The following is a 26,857-nucleotide window of genomic DNA, read 5'->3' on the forward strand; positions in this document are numbered from 1 at the left end:
ATCCTGTGCCCAAACAAATGTTTGCATGTGGTTCAGAGCCAGAGATCTAAAACCACAAAAACCAATCCACATCACTCCCTGGTCTTTGCACAGAGCCTTTGTGTGTTACAAATGCACACTGGAGCATTCATCTATTCTTTTCCGGTGGGGTTTATTATGGCCCTCAGACGACAATGCATCCCCTATCTCCTGATAGAACTGATAAAACAAAGTATTCTTTTCCTGTGTGAGAGTTCAGCGCAACAAAAGCTCAGTAATGTGTGTTTTTCTTCGTATTTTTGGCGTGTGTATTTATATTTTAGGAGTTAACCTTGCTCCTGCAGGCTTGCCTTGTCAGAGTAGAGGAGTGTTTTGGTGCAGGGTGAGAACAGTCCAGTCTTTGTGCCTGTGGTAAAGTCACTGCATGAACTGTTGGTTTCATGAAGGGTTTTAAAAAAATAACTTCCATGACTGAGGGAGAGGATTTCTTAAATCTCAGAGCTGAACCACAAATCTCTGCACGGTGCTATTTTTGGGAAACGTGTCTTATGTCGTAGAGTCGCAGGCCAACGCTAAAAAGTCACGAATGTGTAAAAATCTGAAAACAGGCCAGTATGGTGAGAGCAGAGCTACCTGTTTATTTTCAGTTTCATATTGATAAATTACCAGTGATTTATCAGTCTGGGGGGATGGATGACAACCCCAATAACCACCCATTCACCATACATTATCCCACTTTGTATCCAGCTATCAGCAAAAGGCAATAACAATATGACAAAAAATATTTGATACAGGAACCTGCTGGTCAGAAAATAAATAATTCAGACAGCTAATTTTTTTTCTGCTGGACGTTTACTACAACCTCCAGCACAGCAGGCAGGAAATATACATATGGATTGTTGACATAAAGTCACAGGTCTATCCTGATACTGGTGCATGAATACTGTGATAGTATTGAGCAGCATAGCTTCATTCTACTACGGCAACAAGTTGTATGACTGTGGCTTGTACTTTCATCTTAAAGTCTTTGCATATCCCAAACATAACCAGAGAGAATGTTATACTTTTGGTTTGGTGCATGTGTTTCATCCCTCATTAGTTGCTGTGTTGCACTTATGTGTGCATCTAAAGTTTTATTTATGTAGATGAATAGCTGGTCCTGGGTTGACCTCTGTGTGCACACTATGAGAAAGTAAGAGTGCAGACTCTGATGATAACTCCTACCTTTTACTTTTCTCTGGGTCTTCTGTTCTTGATATCCTCATAATCTCAGAAAATAGCCATTTATGACCCAACTGCTCCCTCTTCAATGCTGATTCATGGTGTTTAAAGGTTTCTAACCGCACCTTTTCCTGAGTTCCACCTTGCCTCTGAAGTATGATTCCAGTTATGAGTGAATGCAAATTCAACTTTAGTGACTATACACTTTCACTTCCTCATGATGAAGTATAATGTTGGTATAAAAATGTTCAGGTGAAGTTTAACCAGTTTGTAAAGTAGCCTCTGTTGGTCTCTGATAGTCCCCCACCCCATTTCAGTTTTTTCCTGGGGATCTCTGTGAATAATGATGTGACAGAAATGCAAAACATCTGAGTGTGAACATGGTCCCCCATCCCTCCCCCCAGCAGACACCTCAAGGTCTGATGCTGGGGATAAGGAGAGCTCTGTTTCAGAGGCCATGTGATAGAAGACGAGGTCTGTTCCACGTTCAAGTCAACAAATCCAGTTTCAAGCAAGTAGGGTTTAGTTCAGTGCAGTTCCTAGAGTGCCCACTTGGGGGTGGCTCCATTAGTGAATCAACCCTCATAGAGTCCAATGTTAAAATATCCAACTTTACTGTAGAAAGAAACATCTACACAGTCCACCATTTATCTGCTTCAACAACACATCTTTACCACAGTAAGGAAAATGCTCATGGGAAATGTAGTTTTCATCACAAAAAGACACAACTATTTTTTATATACTTGTTTTTTGCTTTTTTTAAAAAAATAGATTTTCTACTCTGTCTAAATTCTTGCTTGTGTTATATGTTGCTTTGGACAAAAGCGTACCGTTTAGTGCTGCTTGCAGAGACACCTGTGGCTGGAATTGGTAGTAATTTTCTAGGATAAGGACTCTGATTTCTACAACTCTTGCCAAGTCATGCAGTTGTAATGGAGAGCAGATCTTCTTTTTCACACTACTTTTCTTTGTTCAAGACAACTTTATATAATACACAGCTTCTTTTTTTGGTGTTCTTTAGTAAAGAAATACAATGACAGAACAATGAGTACAGTGTTCAGAGCTTAGCCCTTACTCCTCCCCAGCTTTGCATTGTACAAATATGATCACTTCTGGCTCTTGAAAAACCTCATAGAGTCAAAAATGGCAAACATAGGCTCCAAAAAGACAGTCGACAGACCAAAGGGCGATGTCACAGTGGTTTTGTCTATCATCTGTGCAGTCTTTGGTTTTAAAGCCTGGTCTGAAGAGTCGTACTTCTCACAGCAGTTATTGATTATAATATAGAGCTCCTCTTTCCACAAACCATAACAAAAATATAGAAACGTCTTTATCTAACGGAGCATTTTGACCCGCAGGTGGTATCCGTAATCACTCTCAGTTCCTAAAAGATCCACAAAGTAACAAGATGTTCCCAAAAGTAAAGGTCTGAATAATACCACAGAGTGTGTAAAGTGTGTGTGTTGTGTTGTGAGAAACTGTGAGATGCTGTAGGACACAGAGAGATGAAAGAGCTCCAGGCCTGTTCCCGGGCGCGTGGCCAAGACAGCCCAGCTTTGAAGCATCCTTATGAAACCAGACCTCTCCAGGACGTCTTTGATAGATCCTGACGTCCCGCACAAACGGACGTTAATGTGTGATCGAAGGCTTCAGAGCACAGCAGGTTTGATAAATCATTAGCTGAAAGAGATCATGACAGCTACAGCGTCTTTAACATCCATTAACCTCATTTTATGTGTTTGATAAGGAGGCGTTCGGTTCATGCCAACATGTTCAGATCTGCAAACCTGTGACCCTGCAAAGTGGATCTATTTCTAATGCCAACACAGGAATGTGTATTTAGCTTAACTCCCTCAATACCTGCCAAAGCAAATCATTTTCAAAAGCTTTTTATTTAATGGCTCAGTCTTTGCACATACCTTTTCTACCCCTTGCAAAGATGTATTTGGATAAGAGCAGCTGTGGAGCTTTCTGCACTATAAGAGGTGATCTGTTGATTGATAGTTGCTTTCTGAGTGAACAGGGTCAAACTTTCTGTGATCAGGTTTACCTTCCGGATGTGTTAAGAAGCCAGGACGGCTACTAATGATCTATAGACTTCTTCTACTGCACGGCAAGACAGATTATTTGAGTTTGACGTTTGCACTAAAGAGTCCTCAAAGAACATCAACACCAGAAAGTCATCTTTGAACGTCTCAGCACTGGATCTTATTCCTGCCTTCATTTCCAGACAATGTGTGAAGTTTCGCTGGCTTTGCTCCATTTTTGCCTGAGCAACAACACATTAATCAGCGCAGATTCAAGCTAGCAGGAAAAGAAGATTTTCAAAATAAAATTTTGGTGACATATGACTATATTTTACTCAACAAACTAACATAACAAGGCCAGGAGTCAACAGGTTTTTAGCCTTTTGGAAGACAACAAAGACACCACGCATGTGGAAAGGCTCATCACCAGGATGGAGAGTCCTGCATCCTGACAACACAGCCAGTGTGTGTTGACAAAGGAAAGTCAGATGGATCAAAACCACAACCTATAGGCGACCAATCTGATTGGAATCTGGCGTTATGCTTCTAGTATTCCAGATGTAGAACAGGAATTTGATGAAGCCAGCTGCTGTGAGCATTTGAAGGAGTTTTGTGAACAAACCAGGTTGGATTCTTGGATGGATCTCTTAGGCTTCAATTTTTTTTAAATTGCTTTTTAAATAACTGTAACTCCTCAACCATAGATAGTGAGAAAATTTAATCAGCCCTTACAAAAAGAAATGAAGCTTCACGGCAATACCTGGAGTATAATGGTGAGCATTGAAATCCACGTACAACGATGTTACAATTGCAGGCAATAATGGATGCAACCAACTCTTATTACTGTAACTCTTTAACTATTTGGGCAAGAAAAAACTGAACAGTCCCTGAAAGAAAAAGAGAAGGTGAGCTTTCTTGGAATAATCTCTGACTTTATTAAGGACAAAATAAGAACAATTAAGCATGATTATTTCTGTAAAAGTTGACATTTTATTTTTTAGGAAACTCCTGCAGACTCTACCTTAAGTTTAAGCTAGTAATTTCTTTGTGAACTTGTGTGAATGCCATAGAGGTAGAAGTTGATGACTGTGTCGGTGTTTAGTGACATCCAAATGATTTTAATTCAATTCAAGGTGAAGTTTGTTGATAAAACGAATCACCATCAAGCATCAAGTATAGCACTGTCTTTTATAGGAATAACAGAGATGACACTTTTCTCAATGTCATAAGTTTTGAGTTTGGATGCCAGAGCTTTGTCTCGCCAAGCAGTGTGAGCTGGGAATGTTTGGGTTGTGTAATTGCTGCACAGTGAACCTGACCGAGGTCAGAGGTGGAGCTGAAACTCCGTCCTGTCCTCACATGAATGACCCGAGGGAAGGGCAATGGGCGGAGGGAGGATGGGAGTGACAGACAGAGCGTTACTCCTGTGAAAATACTCAGTCCTCACTGCATTTTCACTTTTCATCAAGTGTTTTGGCTGCACGAGCTGAAGGAATGCACCGCGGGGCACCCTGCGGCTCACTTTGACAGAGCTGTGCTTCACTCCGCATCATCTCCCTACCCATCAATGTGTCCCACGTCCCAACATGTCTGTCCCAGACCAGAACCTTGAGCCTCTTCAACATCATCTGAGGAGCATATTTGTAAACACTGAGGAAAAATGCACCATCCTCCTCCACATGAAGCTTTATTTACATTTTATTTGATGTTTCATCCAGCTGAGAGCCTTAAAACAGGCTGTTTAGAGATGTGCTGACAGGGTGATCCGGTTGATGTCAAGTCTGAAACATCTGTGCGCTCTCTCTGAAGTCAAAGGCACGTTTTTGCTCCTGGTCACCTCACAGAGGAGATTAATGGCTCTACAGGTCATGTGCTGGCATGACGGAAAGTTCGCTCCTCCCTGTCCTCCTTGGCCTTTTACAGCTTTGTGGCTGCAGGCGTGAACCAAACTGGTCAACTAAAGCTATGCAGATATGGACTACTCCATTCACAGAAGTATCTTTCCAAAAAGATGATCCAATCCTCACATTCTAACGTCTCCTCTTGTTCTTTAATCGTCTACATACGCCCTGCAGAGGCTGAAGATGTTTCTCTCCACGACCTGTTCCCCTTCAATACAATGTGAGAGTTTCTGGCCTCCCAAATTAGATAGTAGAGTTGTAAGAGTAGCAATTACTGACCTGACCGCAGACATATCACTCTCCAACAGTGACAATTTAACAAACACACAGCTAGTGTTACTGTAAACTCTTTCCATGAACACAAACCAGGCTCAGGAACAGATATGTCCTCAGACTCTGTACACCCTCTTTAGATTCACCACAGCGTGTTCAGCAAAAGAAAGACATGGCAGACTTTTGTGTTCTGAACTGATGTAGCCTTATAATAACTCCTCCAAGTGCTCGTCAGTGTCACATCAAACCATAAGCATGTAGGTCAATCAGTACAAAAGAAAACAAGATGTAACAGTGAGTTTAACATCACATCACAGTGTGATTTAATATATAACAGTATGGAACAATTCAAGATAATGATATGAGGTATGAAAATGATTAAGGGTAAAACATATGTGGTGATACTTTCGTACAAAATTATGCTAAGAATGGATATGAAATACTAAAAAACAATACAATGCAATGATACAAAGCTGTACAGTTTGATAAGAAAGAACACAAAACACTACAATAAAAGATATGTGATATGATATTTCAAAACATGCTTCGTAACAAAATGATACCATGTGACAAGGTAGTATAAGACAAAGTGCAAAATGATCCAAAGCAATTGGGCAAGATTCAAAACGATGCAACACAATACTGTGTACCACATTAGGATACCACAAGAAATGACATGAGAAGATACAATATGATACCATATGTTACAATACAGAATTATACAGTATTATTTGACATTACACAATATCATAAAATATCATATGATACAATCAGAAATGATATGAAACACTTTAACCCAGTATGATGAGATTGATATGATGATATTCTACAGTATGATAAGTTATGCTACTATATGAAATGTAACGCTATATGATATGAAATAATATGATATGATACAAAATGATAAGATAAGATATGATATATGTTATAGTATGGCATATGGTATTATATGACATGGTATGGTATGATATGATACAATATGATCCAATATGATATGATATGATATGACATGATATGATATGATATGATATGATATGATATGATATTATATGATACGATATGATATGATGTGATAAGAAATGTTATGCGATATATGATATGATATATTACAATATAAAAGGATACGCTGTGATGTGATGAAATGTGGTATGATATATGACAGCATGATGCAATACTGTAACATATGAGACACGATGATCAATTAAATGATACAATACAATGAAATAAGAAACATTGGATAATTGATATATGACAGATTAAGTAAAAAAATAGATGCCATGTTATATGGTACTTATATGACACAATACAATGTACAATGTGTAACGCATGACATATGGAATGACATGATATAAAGTCATAAGATGATGTAATCCATTGTTATAATACGATGAATTATGTTTCATAAACTCTGATTTTTCTTTTTTTTCTTTTTTTTTCTTTTTTTTTTTTTTTACATTTTTTAATTTATTCCATATACTAAGTTTTGATATGATAAAATAAGACAACTAAATATTTCATTTAAGAAGATTCATTTCATTTTTTTCTAGTCTGCTGTGGTATTAAGGTCTTTTTTGGCCTTAATGTTGCACATTGATCCATTCCCACCGCTGCATAGGCAAGTAAATTCATTCCATAACAAAAATATAGATAGAGCAGCATATAGCCAAACCAAATCTAACACTGTTTGTGTCTCAGAATATACAAACATGAAGAGTGATAAAATGTTTAAATGTTTTTTTAAACTTCACCTGAATGTAGGTGATGTTCCAGTTTTTAATTCTGCTTAAAGCTCAGACTGACCTGGTGTAAATTAACCCATGTTCATTAATGTATATATTTTCATAGCGACACACCTCAACCCCATTTTTCCACTCTCACACCCTCAAAAACAAACAGTGTGCCAGAAAAATAAATTTGCTCATATAAGACAGATGTTGCTATTGGATACAAGATTAGAACAGTAATGTAAAGCCTCCCCTGAGGTGGAAAGATAACACTCCCCACGCTGAATGAAGGTGTATGTTGAGTGTTCAGAAGCAGTCAGTGCTGGACAGTGGACACACGATCCACTGTGTGAGCTCTGAACACATCTTTAAACTCAGGGTGATATAAGAGCCTGGACCAGATCCTGAAGAAAATCTCTGTTCATCTGCTCCACAAATTTACTATCAGGCTGCTCTGAAAAAAGTCTGCATGGACCGGTAGTTTCCAGCCAGTTGGTACACACAGTTGGAGCGCTGTCCTTCCTTTTTTTTCCTGTTTAATTCATGCAATCTCACTATGGCATCAAAAATACCACTATGCAGGAGGAAAAAACCCCCATCAAATCTGATTGTGAGTTTGTGCTGGCATTGTTGATTTTAATGTGCATTAAGTTCTTTTAAAAAGCCTGAAGGAATGTTTTGGTTTCACCTGGGCATTTGTTGCATGCAAGTGTATACCTCTGACTTGTTTATTGACAGAAACTTGTGTTTTTCTTTAAGCTTATTAAGGAAGGTTTTGATATTTGGCCGATTTGTCATGCTAAGCTGTAGCCACATCCCATTGCAGCATCCCGTAAAGGATGCCTTCTTCAAAACCTGCATAGATGTTTCTTAGCCCTAGAACAATCAGGCAGAGGATTTCCTGTACGTCAGCTTCTCCTGCACTGCTTTTTGGTTTTTCAAATGCTTCTACTGTCATCCAGAAACTTCAACAGCTGCAAACGAACTAGCATTTTAAATTATGTAACATGATTTGTCCTATTTATTTAAAAATATTTTGAAGGCCACTTTCCTTTAGAACATTATGGCTCCACGACTGAGCCGAAACCAATAACTTGCACTTTGAAATGCATCAGTGAGTTTGCCATCAAGTGATACATACTAAAAGGGTGGCTTATGAAGGATGCACGAAATGCATCCTCCTGGAAAAGTTGGGTGCATTTATTGGCTGCATTAAGGAGCCCTAAGAATCTGCACTTTTGATGCAGTCTGTCTTTGATGCACGCTGCTTGTGGCTCCTGTGCCTCTTGGCTTTATCGTTAACACCTAATCCAAACAGCTCAGAGGTGAGACACATGCACCCACCATAACATAACAAAAACCCTCCCATCTGCACACACACACACACACACACACACACACACACACACACACACACACACACACACACACACACACAGTGTTTTCATAATGGGCCACTTGAAGAAACACTCACAGCCCGTCGGCTCAGTCAGAGCGGTCCTCAGTGTGTTCACTATTATTCCACTCTCTACAGGGTGGGCTGCTTCACCCGAGGTATCAAATGATCACCTATTCTGCTTTCCCTGGGGTGGATGTTGTGGTCAGAGCATCAATGAGCTACTGTGGAGGCGCAGGCCTCTGACACGCAACCAAAAGGATGATGTCAATCATCTGCAGGGTCTGCACCACCTTAGCATGGAAATCTCAGTCCATCAGAGGGTAATTCTCTGTAATTATATGTGATATTTAACATAATTACTTATAAGAATGTTGATATCTCCTCCTTCAGGCGTGCATTTTATAATCATATCCTGAAAGGAGTGAGGGGAGCACGACAGCTCCTTCGTCATACAGACCATTTGTTCCAGTGCAGGATGCTCTCAGAGAGTCAACAGAGAGAAAAGGCGATGACTAAACCCTCTTCCCTAACACTCTCCATTCCTGTCTGGCGTCATGAAAGAAGCTCTTCAGTCCTGACAAGTTAAAAAACACTCTCCAGCCTCATCTCTCCCCTGAGGAAAAGAGAGCAGCCGTAGGTGTGGCTGCAGATCTGGGAGCCAGTGTTCTGCATGTTAAGCTCCTCTTTTTTACCATCTTGTGAAAAAGTAACACGGAAATAAAAGTCAGAGGATGGCCTTGATTAGTTTAAGAATTTGTTTGCATTCACAGAGTCAGTAAACATCTGCAGTAGCACATGAGGCTGCAGCTGAGCCGCAGAAACCGCAGGCAGCACCAGCAGCTGACCATAGGAGGGCCTCTGGGAGAGGGAGGTGAGATTTAAGTCAGACTCTGAAGCTCGCTGAAATAAAGAATGACCACAAGCATTTACGCAGCTTTAACATGCCATGTCCCGACAGCTGCTGACCTGCGTCTGAGCAGAATCCAGCCTTGTTATTAGATGCTGGTTGGTAATGACGCAGATTCACCTAGTATAGTTTTTCTTACTTTGACTCAACACTTTAACAACAGTTGAAGTAAGTACGTGCATTTCCTCACACCACAGAGAAAGACTGAAGTTGTAGGTTGTTTTTCTAGCAAATATCATAAATTATTTATATATATATATATATATATATATATATATATATATATATATATATATATATATATATATATATATATATATATATATATATAAAACAACAGTACATGATGATCCAGACAATATGGTAGAGGTACAACATGATTTGGTATTATGTATCTAAATATATTAAATTCCAGGTGATACAGACAAAACAGACAATGCGTTATAGAGAAATTGATATCAATGCCATTCATTTTATATAATGATACAAAATGATAAAATAGCATGCAAAAATGAAAAAAAAAAAGATATAACATTAAAAAAAAGATAAATGATGATATGCTAAATATGAGTTCTGTAAGAATTTGATAAAAGATTACATTCAAGTATGATACAAAGTGAGGCTGTTTGAAAGGATAAAATATGAAACAGGATTATATTATGGTGTACCATCAAATATGAAACAATTTGATATGTTAAAATTTGATACAATACCGTCCAATATGATATGATATGTTCGGCCAGATATGGTCCTATATAACTTACAATTTTATACAATATGGTACTTTTTTTACACGGTATAGTTCTGTATGATACCATTTAATACAATACGGTTTGATACAATACTTTCAAACTTATTTCTATCTTATCCTACAATACCGTTAATTTTAATACAATTTGATTCAGTACAATACAGTTTGATACAATATGATAAATTTTTATAATAGAGTGCAATACAATACAAAATAATTTTGGTAAGATATAACATGAAACAATACAAAGGAGTTCAATATGATACTCTCTTACATATTGCCTTGTTATTCTGCTTAATTTAACATAACCCTTCTCTCTGTTCGTAGTTTTAACTATCATGCATATTGTTATTTTATTTCATTTTGTTGTGGTTTTTATTTTCATTACTTGCTGTTATTTTTCAAGACATGTCAAACTGCTTTTTGTTGTTCACATCAGTATAAAATTAGGTGCTGTTCTATTTTACACCTAGTCATCTTTTACCTTTTAACGTTTTGATGGCATGTTTTGATTTGACATGGATTAATGATAAAACTGGCGCCTCTCTCTGCCTCTCCTTCTATCATGTCTTGACCTTGATCTTGTTGCAGCATATGATTGTTCACCAATGAGTCCAGTACTGCTTAAGCTTTCTGCATGAGAAACTAAAAAAAAAGATGTGTTCTTTATGTGCTGACCCCAAAAATCCATCCTGACATGTGAACGAAAAGTTTTGCATGACTAATAACCTCTGTAGTAGGCTATATATTTTGCTGCACACCTGTGCTGCTGTAAAATTGCATATTCAATGCTGAGAACTTTTAAAATTGCAAACATAGAAAGCTGTAATACTGTAACCGTTTCTTGAAAGCACTTGCATGTTCATGCACGAACCAAACAGAAGCTCCTGCAAATGTACAATCTGAAAACCTAACACTTAATTCAAGCCATCACTCAACCTGACAGCCAACGCAGCAGAACACGGACTGTGTTTTTATTAAAGGCACTGATTACATTCCTCTCATCTGCAGTTGGAGGCAAAATATCAACTGATCCTGAAAGCAGACAGAACCATAGGAGAGGAATACACGAAACAGCAGCGCCATCTACCTGCAGAACTGAATATTTACACTTTTTTGCTGAAATTTTGGGCCATGAGGAGTGAGGTGACTTCTCACAGGAAAAGTTCAGGAAAACTTCAGTTTGTACCTGATACAAGAGAAAGGATGAAAATCAAGCGGCAGAAACTTTCATGAACATGTTTATTGATGCATGAGGATAGAGGGAAGCCACCACACCTCTGTCAGGAATATGTAACTGTCTGGAAAGACCTTTTTTACAAAATAAAAGCACACAATCTTTTTAACTGTCTCCCAGTTACCGTCACTTCAAGCACACAGGCCACTTGGTGAATAATACCATCAAGTTAATACATCGGGTAATTCATGGATGCACAAAATAATTACAATCAGTGAAGTTATGTGGAGATGTTCAGAAAAATGTTGCCACCTAGAGGCAGGATGAACCTTCATGATTTTTGCAGGACCAATCAAAATAAATAATAAACTTGAAAGAAGAAAGGCAGAATTTGAGGAGTGTAAAGATGCAAAAGAGAAATGCATATAAACTTTAATCACAAAGTTTTTCCATATAACAGGAAAAGCTCCAATAGTGCTCCCAGATTTCATTATTTTCATTCTCTACAGCTGTAATGTGCAGACGCTTTACTCCAAGTTTGGAGTTCATTGTTCAAGCCATGTCTTGTTTCCATTGAGCAAGAAAAGAGGAGGAAATGTTATTTATATTCTGTTTTCTTTTTTTTTACAGGTCAAAGTTCAAAAAGCTGTTGTGTCACCAAAGTCTTTGTTCCACTGCGTGTACATGTGGAGAGTAGTCGGGCTGACGCTGGGCTTAATGCGCTTCAGGGAGTCTTCAAAGTCCTTTTTGTTGATGTTACGCATCTGTGAAAAAAAAACAGGAGGATAAATCTGCAAATACTCCCATAATTTCAAATTTCTGTAAAAAAAAAAAAAGAAAAATCACAGCTTTACCTCACTTGCAGCCATGTTCCTGACTTGTTCTGGTCCCAGCTCTGCAGAATAAAAGACTTTCATGTGAAAAAGAAGCAGATTTGTCTCATCATAGAGGCTAACGTGTCCAATAACCAGGTGATTTACCTCTGATCGGCCCCAGAGCAGCATCTTTGGCTAAAGATGTGAGATCACTTCCTGAGTATCCTGCAGTTTTTCTGGAGTTACATTGACAGAAATAGAAGTTAAGGCTCAGAGACATGGGGTCGGACCTGAGAGGTGTGAAAAAATAAGACTCACTTTGCAAGATAGGAGAGCTCAGAGGTGCTCAGGGGGTTTCCTTGTTTTCCAAGAAGGTTTTTCATCAGCGTGAATCTTGTCTGTAGAGAGAGTAACTCAGTTAATTCAAATATGTTACACCTTTTAGTTTTCAAACAGATTCAAGGAAGCTTCTTCAGTAATTACCTGCTCATCTGGCAATGTCACATAGACCCTCTTCGCAAATCGCCTGAGAGACAAAGAGGAAAACTGTGAGGATATCTTAACACAAGAAGTATGATATATAATTAAATGACACAGTTGTGTCCCTCACCTCAGTACTGCTTCATCTAGCTCCTGGGGCCTGTTGGTCGCTCCCATTACCAGCACTTTGTCATCCCCTCCTGACTGCACCTAAAGGATAGAAACACGACTGTGAGGAAACAACACCAAGGCTCTGAAGCTGTGATGTGATCATGACGGACAGTTTCTGCTGTTCCTACCCCGTCAAACTCAACCAGGAACTCTGTCTTCAACCTACGAGAGGCATCATGTTCTCCTTCCCTCCTCTCACACAGCAAACTGTCCACTTCATCTAAACATAAGAGAAAATGTAAGCTCAAATTCATGCAAAACCTGTTTAAAGCACATTTTTCAGTAATACGTGAGTACAAACCAATAAATATGACAGCAGGCTGCAATTCTCTGGCAACTGCAAACAGAGCTCGTACAAGCTTCTCACCCTCTCCCACCTGTAATGGTGATAAAGGTGAGTTTAGTGGAATTAAAGGTGATTAATGAATGGAGGAAATGGAGCATTGAAAGTGTTTCTTACATATTTAGAGGTCAAACTTGCAGCACTGATGTTGAAGAATGTTGCGTTTGACTCGGCTGCGACTGCTTTAGCCTGACAGAGCCAAAAAAAGTAAAAGATGTGGTTGTACTTGCAGCAGTTTTGCGCAAAATGTAGTGTGCATTGGAAAGAACATGTCACTAACCAGCATTGTTTTTCCATTTCCAGGTGGGCCGAATAAGAGCAAGCCACGTGCTGGAGCTCTAAGTCCAGTAAAGAGCTGAGTAGCAGGATGGGAAAATGCATTAAATAGGAGATGGAAACTACGTAAAACATGACTTCAGAAAGCAAAGAGGAAAAACTGCATGTCATTACCTCTGGTCGTAAGGCGGGGAGGATGACGATCTCCTGCAGGGCTTGCTTGGCCAACTCCTGTCCTGCAATGTCCTCAAAGGACACAGATGCCCCACTGCAACAAACAGAAAGATATCTCATCTCTGCTCTGGAATTGAATATTGACTCTGTCTTCTGCTCAGAGCAAAATCTACAGGATTATAATACCTGTCAACAATTTCATTCAGGATCAAGTTGGCCAGTTTGCTGTCCACATTTTTGAAGTTTTTCATATCCCTCTTGGGGGGCTGTCTCACAGCTCCAGGTCTTCCGTTCTGGGCTTTTCCCGTCCGCGGCGTCACCTTAGAGAGGGAAGTGTTTGAAAATTCATCAGAGTCAGAGATACAAGTTAGTAACATAACTGAGTATAAAGAGGACACTTGAAAGAGGCATTTCTCTGAGGGAGACATAGGAAGAGGTTTGCGACTCTGTGAGAGACTTCAAAAGTTTGAGAATTTTCCTCAGAATTAGTGGATTTCATCCTCTACAGTACATAATATCATTTAAAGATTCAAAGAATCTGGACAAATCCATGTGTGGATGCAACCTTCAGGCCCTCGGGTGATAAAAACAGACATGACTTAATAGTGGAAGTCCCTACAAAATCTTCAAAACAATTATTTGTGAACAGATTTCATCACTGCATCAAATAGGAAAACAAATATAAACACAATCCAGACAATATTGGAGACTTTTTTGGAGCCGAGTTCATTTTAAATTGAGAGAGGGGAAGCAGACCGTCCTGTTGTTGAATAATCAATTTTGAAACTCTTTTTGGAAATCACGGACACAGCATTGTGTATTTTCAATTTAATGAAATAAAAAATAAAACAATATGAAAACCATTCTTTCAGTGATTTCCAAATTATCATAAAATTCTAAGGAATCAGTGTAACTGCATTTAATCACCTTTGGATCAGCAGGTCTAGATGGAGCTCTTCCAGCAGAAGAAGGTCTGATGTTGGAGGAAGCACCTTGCCCTGCAGGCTGGCTTTTAGGTACAGGCTTTGGATGTGGAAGACTAAAGCTTCTCTCAGGAGCACTTTTCCTCCTAGATGCTAATGTTGCCTCTGCAAAACAAAAAAAGGATTCATCTTTGGCATCTATGTAGAACTAGAAACAGTTTTCCCACACTCACATAGATGTCACTGACCTAGAAGGGCAAGCCTGTCTCTTGCCATTGTGAGATTTGCTTCCATTTTATCCTGAAGTCGTTTTGCTCGGTCATATTGATCTCCTGCTGACAGAATATGTAGCATCAGGTTAAAGCTCGTTAGCATTGGTCATAATGGACATCAGAGTGGTTGTTTGAGTATTACCATCTCCAGTGATTTCCACAGATATCCCCTTCTGTAACTCAGCAATCCCCTTTTTGTACCACATCACAGCCTGCTCCTTGTCTCCTGTCAGCACACAGAGGATTGTTTATAAACTGTCAGACAGCACAGCACAGCATACAGCAGCTAAAAACCACATTATACACACCTGTATCATCTTCATCGATTCTTAAAGCCTTGGATACATAGTCAAATGCCTGTTTGTGGTAGTTTTTAATTACTTCACAGCTGTCTTTGCCTCTTATTGCGTTCATTTTAGCCGACGCTGTCCTCACGTTCCTGTCACTAACGTTAGCTCTCAGCAATAAGTGGGGAATTAGCAGCTAATTAAACAGAGAACGGTACAATAAAGATTTAAATGCATTTATTAAGCTACACACGGTGAACAGTGTGTATTAAACGCGGTTTGAGACATAATAACATTAAGGGCGATCCCTGGTCACAACATCAGCAACTCCACAGCTAGCTTCCGCTTTCCCGTGCGTGCTCCCGATGTGTAGTTCACGGACGAATCGATTTTTACGATTCAACTCAATGGGTTAGCTCGGGGAACCGGCTGTTTTATTGTGAGTGTGTTCATTTAATCCATCCAACGAATGGATTGTGCAGATTGATAAAATATGTTACTCGTAAACTGTTCTTGATTTTTGAAGACATGTTACAACCCCAGGGTTTTGTTGTGTTATATATTTGTTTTTTGCACATACGTTTAGGTGCCTATGTCTTGTACTTTTTTTTTCTCCAAACAGACTTCCATCTGAGGTGGGGTGGTTTGGGCTTTATGGATCTACTACTGTTGTCATGGTTTTATATACAAATTTAACACATTTATGTTTATATTATATAATTATAAAATGTCACTGACTTCATTCTATTTTAACTTTTTAACTTTATATGTGCAGAGAAGCGATTTGTTGGAGCCACACAGCCACTCCTATTTAAGATGGCTTCTTTTGCTGGCACAAACATTTGCTTAAAAGAGGTCGTAATAAAGTTCTTCTTTCTGCAATTTGGCCAGTGTGCGGGAACTTTCTTCTGTCAGTTCAAACTATCAAAAATGTTACGATATTCTGAAATTTTATGCTATTAATGCTTAGATAAGCTGAATGTGCCGTATCACTGAAATGACTCCAAACTCCCAACCCCAGACTGCGCTGTTTGTCCATTTAATGTTGTTCAATAAAGTTTGTTGAGGAAAAAGACCCTTACCTGACTCGAGTCGAGGCAAACCAGTAATCCTCCGATCCGGACTGTGACAGCTCTCAGCCCTTCTCGCTGTTCCCCTGTGGCACACTACAAAAATAGTGCATTTTGTGCCTTTGTGAATTTTCACATCATCCTCATTGGGCTGTCAAACAAACTGACTTCATTCTCCGGCTCACTTATTTACCGGTTACACTGAGTGAGCCTGTTAGCCTGTTAGCTCAGCTGTCTGTCCAGTTAAACTGCCCTTTGTCTTTACAACCAAGGAGTCTGATTCTCCTCTGGGCTAGCTGACACCGGATTTTGCTTTCTTAATTTTCGCCTGACAGAAGCAAAGCACACCAAGATAGGCGGCTTGGGAACCAAGATGTCGAACCGAGTGGTGTGCAGAGAAGCAAGTCACGCCGGGAGCTGGTACTCTGCTTCGGGTAACTGTCAACAGAGCTCCGCCTGGTTAGCATGCTGTATGCTAAGAAATAATTATTTGTAATCATTTTTTAATGTTTTGTTTGTTATCATGGTTTTACGTATGCATTTAGTTTTACCACCTCCATGTTAAATAGTGATAAATTCACAGATGGTTACAGCAGGTTTACACAGAGGTTGTAACGCTAATCCAGCTGATGAGAAGTCACTGAGCTAATATTTAGCTTCAGCCCTCATCTCTATTATCACATTTATTCGCTTTAAGCTTATTCATCACTTCTCATCTTGGGGAGTCATTGAAAACAAACTGCTCTCAGCCCTTTGCTCCTAAACAATCAATGATCTCAACTTAACAGAAGCTAACAGAACAGAAATAGCTTCACCCTACTGGCCTATTGTCTACTTAGATCAGACATCTCAGAAATCAGTCTGCTTGCACCTATTTTTACTTTAACTGCTTTAGTTGGCTTCGCTGACCCTGTCTTCCTTGTGTCAGGAGCTGAAATCCTCCTTGATTCGAAACAAAGGATCTGGCAGGGCAGGGCAGAAAACTGAAGCTTCGTGTTGAACCCCTTCCCCCACTTTGTTTTCATGAAGTCTGCTTGTTTTTATCCTTCAGCGGCTGGTCTTACTGCAATGTTTACGACAGCGGGGTTGTAAGAGTTAAACACCTCGGAAACAGTTTTAATGACGAGATTGCATTTATAAAAGTATGTACATCAGCTATTTTTAAAGCGTATCTAATGGATAACTGCACTATTCTGGATGTTTTATGCATTTTACAACGTTTGAGCCACAGTTTATATAGTACACATTGTTGCAAATAACTGGGTGCATAGTTGATTTTTCTTTTTTTTTCACAGCAGTATAATGCTACCCCAGACTAGACAGATAATTCATGATTATGTTGCAAAGAAGAGACCAGAAACCAGTGGACACAGTACATGACTTCATTATCATGCAAAGTTCAGCTCTTCCTGCTCAAATTGTTCTTCAAAACAAGAGACAATCATTCATTTAGAGTTATTAGAGTTGAAATATTGCAGTATTCCAAGTATAACCTCATTAAATAACAGGAGATGAAGAAAAGTGACTGCATTGAAATGCAACAGAAGAAGAAAACATTAGCAACAGTCATTGGAAATGACAATTATAGAATACAAATTACAGAATGAATGCCAAGGACTATTGTACAGTCCCTTAGCTAACTCTTTATTTTTAAAGTACAGCTTGAGAGTGACACAAGGTAAGTTTTTAAAAAAAGAAATATTCATATTAAAAGCAATTAAAAATTAAAAACAACATTAAAATAACTTATGTAGCATTAAACAAAAAAACACACAAAACCAGCTGAGGTAAACTCTTGTCCAAACAGACCATTTGTTCCATTAAATTTGACCACAGTGGTGTAGCTGTTGTCTGCGTGTTTTAAGCTCTTTTCTCACACAAAGGCGGTAGCTCTTGTCATAGGGGTCACCGGTATAGATCTCACATTTATGTCTGTCTTCAGCTTTCCAATAAAGGTGAAAAGCCCCCAAAATAACCAAAGTTCAACCACATCGTTAAGCTCAAAGTGAGCTCATTCTTACCACTCAAACCAGGAAACCTCACATGTTTGACAGTTAAAGGATGGATGTAATAAACAGAAAGTGATGCTCATCAAAAATTGTCATTAGATATTAGATATATATTAAATATGTCAAAGTTTGTCCTAGTTTTTACTGTCTATCACCTCAAGTACTATCAGAGATTTATATTAAAAATATTTATTTTAATGCGACAGATTCTGGGTTCAGACTCTGAATTTCAATCAGGTGTCCCGCAAAATAGCTTAACCATTGGAAAAATGAGGTTTAGTGCAGAAATATGGGCTTGAATGTGGAACGAAAGGTAGTGCTGACCTTCAAGCTTAGCATGAAAAGGAAGGCAACTTGTTTATTTCCCTTTTAAATGGAGCTGCATTTGCAGGGAACATGCATTTGTGGGTAAAAAAGTGACTCTTGTTTGGTGGATTGGTTGATTGTGCTAAGTTTATATCGTGTATAGATGAATCCGGAGGCACAGATCAAGCAGGTTAATGCAATAATCTTGAAGCCTAACATCCTTATCTTTCAGGATCCCAGCTGAACGCACAACTAGAGGGCTGGCTGTCCAAAGCAGAGTCCTCCATCAGACCTGCAAGAGCCATCATAGCACCGTGAGCTCATGCTGACAAGAAGAGACACATGCAAACATGTCAGAAGGTATCTGTGTCTCTGTTTGATCTTAATATGACGTGTTTCTTTTTGCAGGCATGCTGGATATACCTACTGTGGTGCTTGTGCAGCACATGCCTACAAGCAGGTTGATCCCTCTATTACGTAAGTCGTGCAGTTTTCTGCCTCTGATGCTTCGTTTGTGACCTCTTATAATTGTGTAGTTATACTGGTGCGTTGTTCTTCAGTCGTAGGGTGTTCATCCTGGGACCTTCACACCATGTGCCCCTCTCCCGCTGTGCCCTGTCACCTGCAGACATCTATAGAACACCTCTCTATGACCTGAGAATCGACCAGAAGGGTATCCTCTGTTCTTGAGCACGACATACTCATTCCTGTGATGCACAGTTTAAAGCATTAACAGATGCTAGGTGGTTATTTAGGAGGGAATATCCATTTCTTGCCAACAACCAAGTAAGAAAAACACCTTTTTTCTCCTTCCTGCATCATTAAAGTTGTAGAAATTAAGCTATCAGCTGCACTCTCTTCCTCTGAAGTCTGACCTGAAAGGAGCTCCAGCATGCAAACCTTCTGGGAGTTTCGGGAGATGATGCACTTTAAATCATCCTCCAGGGACCGTCAGGTTCCCGACTCTTTGTAAAAAAAAAAAAAAAAAAAAAAAAAAAAGCTTTCTCCGTGATGAAGTTTTGCTCGGCTACACACTTAATCAAGATTCTGGTTTTAAATGAGTGTAAGACTCCAGGAGTTACTTAATTAGGAGACACGGTCATGGTAAGGTGCACAAATTAAAGTGAGTCTCACCTCTGTTTCGCAGTGTACGCCGACCTCTGGAAAACTGGGTTGTTTGAGCGGATGAGTATGCAGACAGATGAAGATGAGCACAGTATTGAAATGCACTTGCCTTACACTGCTAAAGCCATGGAGAGGTAAGAAAATCACAAGTATTTCATTGGATTTCTTTGCAAATGTACCAAATACAACAGAGAGAACAGAAATCATCATTTAGTTTCACATACAATAGTTAATAAACCAAAATGCTCAATACAGATCAATAGGTGTTGATTAATAGAGCAGCAAGCTTATACAGAAGTGCCTAAAACTTCATTTGTAACAAACTGTTTGATGACATTGTACTCCTGGTTTTCCATAAAAATCTACTGTACATCTGCAAAACTAGGGATGGGTACCAAATTAGGTACTTTTATGGGTACAGACCTAATTATGTCTGTGGTACTGAATATCAATTTGCATAAAAAAAGCACATCCTTGTGACCATGAAGGAGTGGAAAAAAAGGTACCAAAATTGGTACCGATGGGTACAGATACCAGTTGCCAGTACCATATAAATGTGAAAGGTGCACAACAGTTATATTTAGGAATGTTGTAGAGTTTCTGTGTTATTTTACACTACTGATTAATTATCCTATGTTGATACTATGTCACATTAAACATACCTTTACATAACTGTTAGTTGAATAATCTGAGTTAATTGGCGTCATTTTTAGCTGTTAGCCTCTAACAGACAACCCCTAAAGAAAAAAGCATAAAATATTTTGATAAGTTTAAATCTTATGGTTCTGTTAGTCAGCTCTTTAAAACAGTGCTCTTTAAATTACTGTAACTCCTAAACCATTTGGACTAGCAAAAGAATTAAAACAGTTTCTTAAAGAAGAAGAGACAAACTTTATGCTGATGTCCGGAGTATTGTTCTGCATTGAATCTGCGTACGTGTCCATCACAGTCAATAACTGATGCAAGTTATTCTCATTACCGTAACTCTCCAACCATTTGGGCAAGAGAAAAAATTCAAACAACTCGTGAAAGAAGATAAGATGAGCTTTCTGGCCAAAATCTATGATTCCTTTAAGGACAAATACAAAACAGTTCAGGGAGTCTGTATGATACTTGGATGATAAATGATTATTAAGATGAACCCTATGAATTTTCTACAGAGCTGCTGCAATAAGTCACAATTTATCCACACTCTAGACTTTGCTCCTCTCACATTTTATCTGACACACAAGCATACAGAAATAGAGAAGAAAACAAAACAGTAATATGAGGACATGATGTTTAATTACTCAATGCGATGTTTAATTACTCAATGCATGTGTGCAAAACACAGAGAGGGTCAAAACATCCATTCATGGAGCTTTAAACTGAAATACTGAAAATGGTTCAATGCAATCAAACTCCAGCTGCATACATCATGGACACGTATGTATGCAGATATTTCAAATTTTAAGACATTCTATACTCATAAAGGCTGAAATGCTGATTTAACATTGTTTCTGGAGTAAAGCTACAGAACACTTCAGTTCCTGAAATGTCCTCATCATGCAAAAGTAAAAGCTGCTTGGTGCCAAACTAACTGAACTTCCTGCCAGAGTCTGAGGCTGTTAAACTCTCCTGTGAGGACTTTTAGCTGCTTATGAAACAGGCTCAAATTGAAAGTGATGCCTCTTTATGACCTCCAAAAGCTATAAAGACTATCTGTCTAATAAAAATGCACAGGAAACTTGAAAGTATTACCTATAAAGAAGAAGACCATCTGAAGCTTTCAGACTTAATGTTTTCTCTTCTATACATTTGTCAAACTTATATTAGGCTGAAGCACGGAGAGGGTGTTATGCATAATTAATAGAGCCTTCTGTTAGCTTGGCAGCAGTCGAAGGCATTTTCCTGGTCCAGAAAATCAAGGTTCAGGTAGTTTGAAGTGCACAGAGCACATTTGTTACCCAGTTATTATTCATGCACTGGTATGTGAAAGCTGCAAGAAGAGAGAATAAGGTGTACCCGCGATGCAGACCAAGTGACAATAAGGTGTTGTTATGTTCTTGCTAATTCGAAACTCTGCTGTTTCAGCCACAAAGACGAATTTAGCATTGTCCCCGTGCTTGTGGGAGCCCTGAGTGAATCCAGGGAACAGGAATATGGGAGGCTGCTCAGCAAGTACCTGGCAGACCCCTCCAACCTTTTCATTATCTCATCTGACTTCTGCCACTGGGGTAGGTACCAACACCATCAAACACTCCACTCAGCCGTTAAAAGTTTACTCTGTGATGTGAGGATAAATCAGCCTGGATGTTTTAACAGTTACTGGAGCGTGTCCAGCTCCGCCATGATGTTTTTATCTCTTTTGAAGGTCAGCGGTTCCGTTACACTTACTATGATGAGTCTCAAGGGGAGATCTACAGGTCTATCGAGCATCTGGATAAAATGGTAAGCACAGTAACAACCATATATATTTAAATGTGTTATAAGTTATAGGAGGAAACTCGTGGTCTAAATATACTGTGAAATAGCATTAATTTTCATACAGACACTTAAAGCAGGGCTATTAGTCTGTCGCATACAGAGAGAAAAATAGAGTTTTTGAGCTATAAAACATGTGAACATACTACGGAGGAGCCAGAGGGACAGAATAATGACAAAAAAAGCTTTATACTCCATTTTTAATTCAGTCACTAACTGTAAGGGCATTTTTATTCTTACTAATGTTTTGTCTCTGTGTGTGAAGGGTATGGGCATTATAGAACAGCTGGATCCAATGTCTTTCACCAACTACTTGAAGAAGTACCGCAACACCATCTGTGGACGTCACCCTATTGGAGTGCTGCTACATGTGAGTACAACAGAAGAAGATGAGTCAAACAAACCCTTTTTTTTCTATTTTAATTAAATTAAAGAGTAAACATCAGGGAGGAAATTTAACCTGAATTCTGAATTTTTTACAACCTATAAAGTTAACCCTGTACACTTTGAATACTGATGAAGAAGTTTTAAGTGTTCTGTTCAATCTCAACCTGACAGTCTTAAAAAAGAACAGCAATGAGTCTTCTTGGCTGTTTGTGGTCATGTTCCCAAAATCATCAAAACAAATGGAAAGAATGTAAAAAGACACAAACTGGTGCTTAAGAATTCACCAATTTGAAGAAAATTGTCTTAAAGCACGGTCATACTGGCCATCTAAACAGTGCCTAAGCATGTTTCAGCCCTAAAGTCCAGTTTGTTTGGCCATTGTGACCACAAGTGTGCTGTGCTCAGGCAAGGTTTACTTCTTTGCTTTGACACTCTTTGGAAAGGTGCGCTTCAGAACGGTACACTACATGCACAAGAATAAGCACTGGAACCGCTCCTCTTGACAGTCGTTTTTGGCAGCAAGAGGGGTGTTGAAGGGCTATGTTGGACCAAAACGACTGAACTTGAGCCAAAAAGTCACTAAAGTTGTAGCAGCATTTTATTTGTATCAATTCAGCTTCTACATTTTAATGCTTTTTAGAATAAAACAATAATAAGAAGGAAGAAGTTAGTCAGCATGAATTGTTGTGACATTCAGGCTCTCAAAACTCAACAGTATTAATAATTATAATTATTAATACTTTATTAATAATTATTATATTTATTTTTAATTATTAATATTTTAATCAACATCAGTCTGGAGGAAAAGCTAAAAACCTTAGACAACATGGGTTCACTGTAGGAACCTGCTGCTAAGGTGCTCTTTGAATTTGTGTCTGTCAAAAAAAATAATTTGAAGAAATTATTCCTTTCTGTCACTTTATATTCAAACATGAACTTGACTGTGTTTTAAACCTCTGCACATTTAAACAATGTATTGCCTCAAAGTCACACAATGCTAAAAAAAATATTTATCATGTGTAAGATGTGTAAGATGTGTTTTCCACACATGCTGTCTCACACCTCTGTTGTTTTTAAGTGAAGCCAAACTTCTGACCAGTCTCTGCAGTCTGCCATGTTTTTCTTCTCTCAGCTCTGTTGACGTCACAGATGACGTATTTCAAGCAGATCTTGGCTGATGAATTCATTTGTGGACTGCAGAATCCTCACTGAGGTTTAATCCTGGAAGATTTCTGTTTCTAGGCAGAGATTCTCATGCTCAATTGAGTTTCAGAATTTAAGAACCTGTTCCAAGTTAAATCTGGGCTTGATGCTGAAGCCTGATTGCTTCTCTTGTGTCTGTCTTGCAGGCTGTGGCTGAGCTGAGAAAGTCTGGATTAGAAATGAACTTCTCTTTCCTGAACTACGCCCAGTCCAGTGAGTGCAGGAACTGGCAGGACAGCTCTGTGAGTTACGCTGCTGGGGCGCTCATCGTTCATTGAGGTCGACCATCGCAGGGGGCAAAGCAATGCCGCTGCCCTGCCCTTAATATCTATCGCCATAACCTGACCCAGACACCCCCTCTTCCTCCTCCTCTTCCTCCCCACGTTATGCCCACTATTTGCAGGAAGGACCTAGACACTCGAAGCCAATACAGTCTTCTTTCTCCGTCTCTTTCTCTCTCTTGGCTCTGCTCCGCCTTTCCTCACCTTCCTCTCAGTTTGAAGTGTGTCTCCGAGCGTTAGGTTAAACCTTCGGTTTGAAGTGCAGTTTTGAGATTATTCCGAAGTTTAGAGGAGATGGTTGGAGCTCTCGAAGGCGACGCTGTAGTTGTTTGATTTTCTGATGGATTTCAGTTGTTATGATGAATCCTGGACTCTTGGCGTTCTGTGCTCATGTATTTGCCTCAGAAAAGTAAAGAAAATAAAAGTGCAGATCCTTAAGGAGAAAAGTGAAATGCTGCCCGATGAGAATAAAGTGTTTGACTGACTGCTTCAAGCTTCATGCAACTTTAAAAACAGTGTCATAGGTAATATCTCATCGCTCAACATACTCTTATGTTGTAGTTGCTAACAAAGGGCTGCATACAGCAAAGTTCACTAACCCCACTGTACAAACCAAAAACGTTATTACTCTCAGTTAATTATTGAATAGTATTCATATTTTACTCCTCTTATCCTCCCTTTGTTCATAGTTTTATTAGATGTGAAGTATTTACTCGAGTAGTTTGTAGATTTGATTGAAAGCAGTGTCGTCTAAAGCCATCGACATGGTTTACCCCAAATATAAACGTGTGCAGCACTGCTCCCAGATTCTAACTTTATATCTGTAGCATTATAGAAATACATGAATGCAGTTATTGGTACCAATGACACAAAGAATATGACACAACACAGGTACCACCTGTCTCTGCAGTTACTCTCCTCTTTCGCTCGATTTGTTGGAGATTCTCTCATTGCAGCAAAGCTTAGCTGTCGCCTGAAAAGTTATGGAGGGTCAGATGATGTTCTGAAGCTGAAGGAGCTGTAAGTGGATTAAAAATCTCTTTTTTTTTTGTCAGATTTAAGGAAACCAAAAGTTAATATGGAGATGACGTTTGGGCTTTTGTTCCCCAGCTGTTTCAACAAAAATCAAAGATGTTTTCTTTGAAAACTAATACTGGCTACAGCAGATAATTCACTCAGTTCACATGCAGGTTGTTTTTCCTCTGATGTCACATCCAAGGGCTGTATTGCAGCAGAGCTGTGTCCATGTTTGCAAACTTCAGTGCAGGAAATCTGTCCAACAATCGTTTTATGTGGGCTGAGATTTGTGCCTCTAAAAAGTGAATTTAAATTATTATATTGAATTTGAAAAGAATGATCTGAAATGGAATTTTATGTTTTGAAAAAAAATGTATTTGCTTTGAAATTTTATTCAACCAACTTATTTCATTGATTTAAAAACACATAATTCAGTTTCAACTCAGCATGGCACAAGTATAATGTCATCTACTCCTGCGAGGACTCTTACTAACAGATGTAGATGATAAAATGGTTGTGCCACACTGAACTAAAATTGAATTGTGAAACTGAATCTATTTTTTTAATTTAGAAAATAAAGTTGAATTTTCAAGATTCTGTAATCCAGTTTCAAAGCAAATTCAATTTTAGGTCATGGTTGTCAATTTCAATATAATAATTAAGTTTCTAGAGGCACAAATCTCTTTTAAGATGTTTTTTTGACCACAAATACTTTCTATTTTTATTCTACCTACAGCATTTTGACCACAGGAACTAGGGTCTAAATTTAGCTCTGTGATATTAAACTTACTCTAGAAATTGGCCTTTCCTTGAGGGTATTACTTTCCAGATGTTCAGGAAGTTTGAGAGGCGGGGCCTGTAAGCTGAATGTTTTTGATTGGTGAAGTGCCCACCGTGTTTCTCCTGTTGAAGTTGCTTCAGGCTTTTACAAACAGCTTCGACCAGTGAAACAACTGACACACAAGTCAAGTGTCAACAAATCGATCTGCAGTGAAATAAAACGCCATCAAAACCAGCACATGCTGATATGCTTTGTGCAGATTTAGCTGTTGTTTTGGTGCCCTCTACAGGTGTGGCAGGGTTTTGCAAATGCTTTTCTTTCTTTCTTTCTTTCTCCACACATCACTGACCTAATTTACGATATCTACACAAGCTTTAGTCCTGTGTTGGGAAGTGTAGACAAACAATGAACCATTTAGTTCCTGGGAATCTTTTCAACGTTCTTGGAAGAGAACTTGAAAACTTCGATGAGATTAAATGAGATTTAGTCTGATTCCCTGTGAGTTTGCAATCATGGATTCTAACACCTCAACTTCTCACACTGAGCTGACAGAAGAAAAACTGGGGCTTCGTGAAGCTGCACCAAAAAAGTGAGTCTTGGATGCGTCGGCACAAGAGGAAAATCTAAAAAGGCAGAGGAAATACCTGCACACCAATCTGACTGTGTTAGAAAAAGAGAAAAGAAAGAATTGTTTCTTTTACTAGACATGAGTGGTCAGAACAATAACAGCTCACAGTATTAACTCGCCCTCTGGGCTTTACCATGGCTTCTGTGGGTATTTCCTCAACATTTGTCCTGCTTTCAGATCAAAACCAGTTCCCATGAGGTTAAGAAACCACAGATGTTACCCCCTGCTGTGTGGTGGTTTTGTTGGTTCTGAATTGATTTGAAATAATCTGAATGTTTACGAGATGTTGAAGAAATCTTCTTCCTTTAAAGTCGTAGCAGCTGTAGAGCTCCTCTAGATAACCAGACTGCGTATAAAAGCTCAATCCTCGAGGATTACCGTGGCAGTGGAAGCTTTTAATGACAGTTGCTGCTGTCCTGTCTTGCTGTTTGATAACTGAACGATCATTTAACAGTGACTGAAGTTAAACGATGCAGTCCTCCTACGC

The 26,857-nt window shown here is 38.9% G+C and overlaps 2 protein-coding genes across 5 annotated transcripts; one reads left to right on the forward strand and one right to left on the reverse strand.

The window, feature by feature from the left end:
- Positions 1-11,437: 11,437 nt before the first annotated feature.
- LOC141794777 (spastin-like) lies at positions 11,438-16,307 on the reverse strand. Of its 4 annotated transcripts, none has more exons than XM_074675280.1 (16): positions 16,183-16,307; positions 14,956-15,039; positions 14,790-14,873; positions 14,546-14,706; positions 13,805-13,938; positions 13,619-13,712; positions 13,449-13,523; positions 13,286-13,357; positions 13,127-13,202; positions 12,954-13,045; positions 12,785-12,864; positions 12,658-12,700; positions 12,493-12,572; positions 12,340-12,410; positions 12,214-12,254; positions 11,438-12,123 (listed from the first exon to the last, which is right to left on the reverse strand). In XM_074675280.1, exons 2-16 carry the CDS (start codon positions 15,017-15,019, stop codon positions 11,998-12,000), a joined length of 1,293 nt encoding a protein of 430 aa, XP_074531381.1. In that variant the 5' UTR covers positions 15,020-15,039; positions 16,183-16,307; the 3' UTR covers positions 11,438-11,997. The 4 variants fall into 4 exon arrangements, with proteins under 4 accessions (XP_074531381.1, XP_074531380.1, XP_074531378.1 ...); XM_074675279.1 differs by having other exon boundaries at positions 14,790-14,876; XM_074675277.1 differs by lacking the exon at positions 16,183-16,307 and adding an exon at positions 15,122-15,478 and having other exon boundaries at positions 14,790-14,876.
- Positions 16,308-16,472: 165 nt separating this feature from the next.
- Positions 16,473-25,931, forward strand: memo1 (mediator of cell motility 1). The gene is made up of 9 exons (XM_074675281.1): positions 16,473-16,604; positions 18,718-18,799; positions 18,894-18,962; positions 19,046-19,158; positions 19,633-19,744; positions 21,684-21,826; positions 21,964-22,040; positions 22,339-22,443; positions 23,810-25,931. Exons 1-9 carry the CDS (start codon positions 16,544-16,546, stop codon positions 23,939-23,941), a joined length of 894 nt encoding a protein of 297 aa, XP_074531382.1. The 5' UTR covers positions 16,473-16,543; the 3' UTR covers positions 23,942-25,931.
- The last annotated feature ends 926 nt before the right edge of the window (positions 25,932-26,857 follow it).

Source organism: Halichoeres trimaculatus, unplaced genomic scaffold, assembly GCF_033239565.1.
Source record: "Halichoeres trimaculatus isolate MK-OKI-2021-1 unplaced genomic scaffold, fHalTri1.1 fHalTri1_scaffold_8, whole genome shotgun sequence".
NCBI lineage: Eukaryota > Metazoa > Chordata > Actinopteri > Labriformes > Labridae > Halichoeres > Halichoeres trimaculatus.

Excerpts from the sequence above, each read along its gene's own strand:
- LOC141794777 (XM_074675277.1), bottom strand. The coding sequence starts at position 15,227 with ATGAACGCAATAAGAGGCAAAGACAGCTGTGAAGTAATTAAAAACTAC. Across the intron at positions 13,939-14,545 it reads CTAGACCTGCTGATCCAAAG|GTGACGCCGCGGACGGGAAA; the intron begins GTGATTAAATGC and ends TCCCTCTCTAAG. Across the intron at positions 13,713-13,804 it reads CTGAATGAAATTGTTGACAG|TGGGGCATCTGTGTCCTTTG; the intron begins GTATTATAATCC and ends TGTTTGTTGCAG.
- memo1 (XM_074675281.1), top strand. The coding sequence starts at position 16,544 with ATGTCGAACCGAGTGGTGTGCAGAGAAGCAAGTCACGCCGGGAGCTGG. Across the intron at positions 18,963-19,045 it reads CAGGTTGATCCCTCTATTAC|TCGTAGGGTGTTCATCCTGG; the intron begins GTAAGTCGTGCA and ends GTTGTTCTTCAG. Across the intron at positions 22,041-22,338 it reads TCGAGCATCTGGATAAAATG|GGTATGGGCATTATAGAACA; the intron begins GTAAGCACAGTA and ends CTGTGTGTGAAG.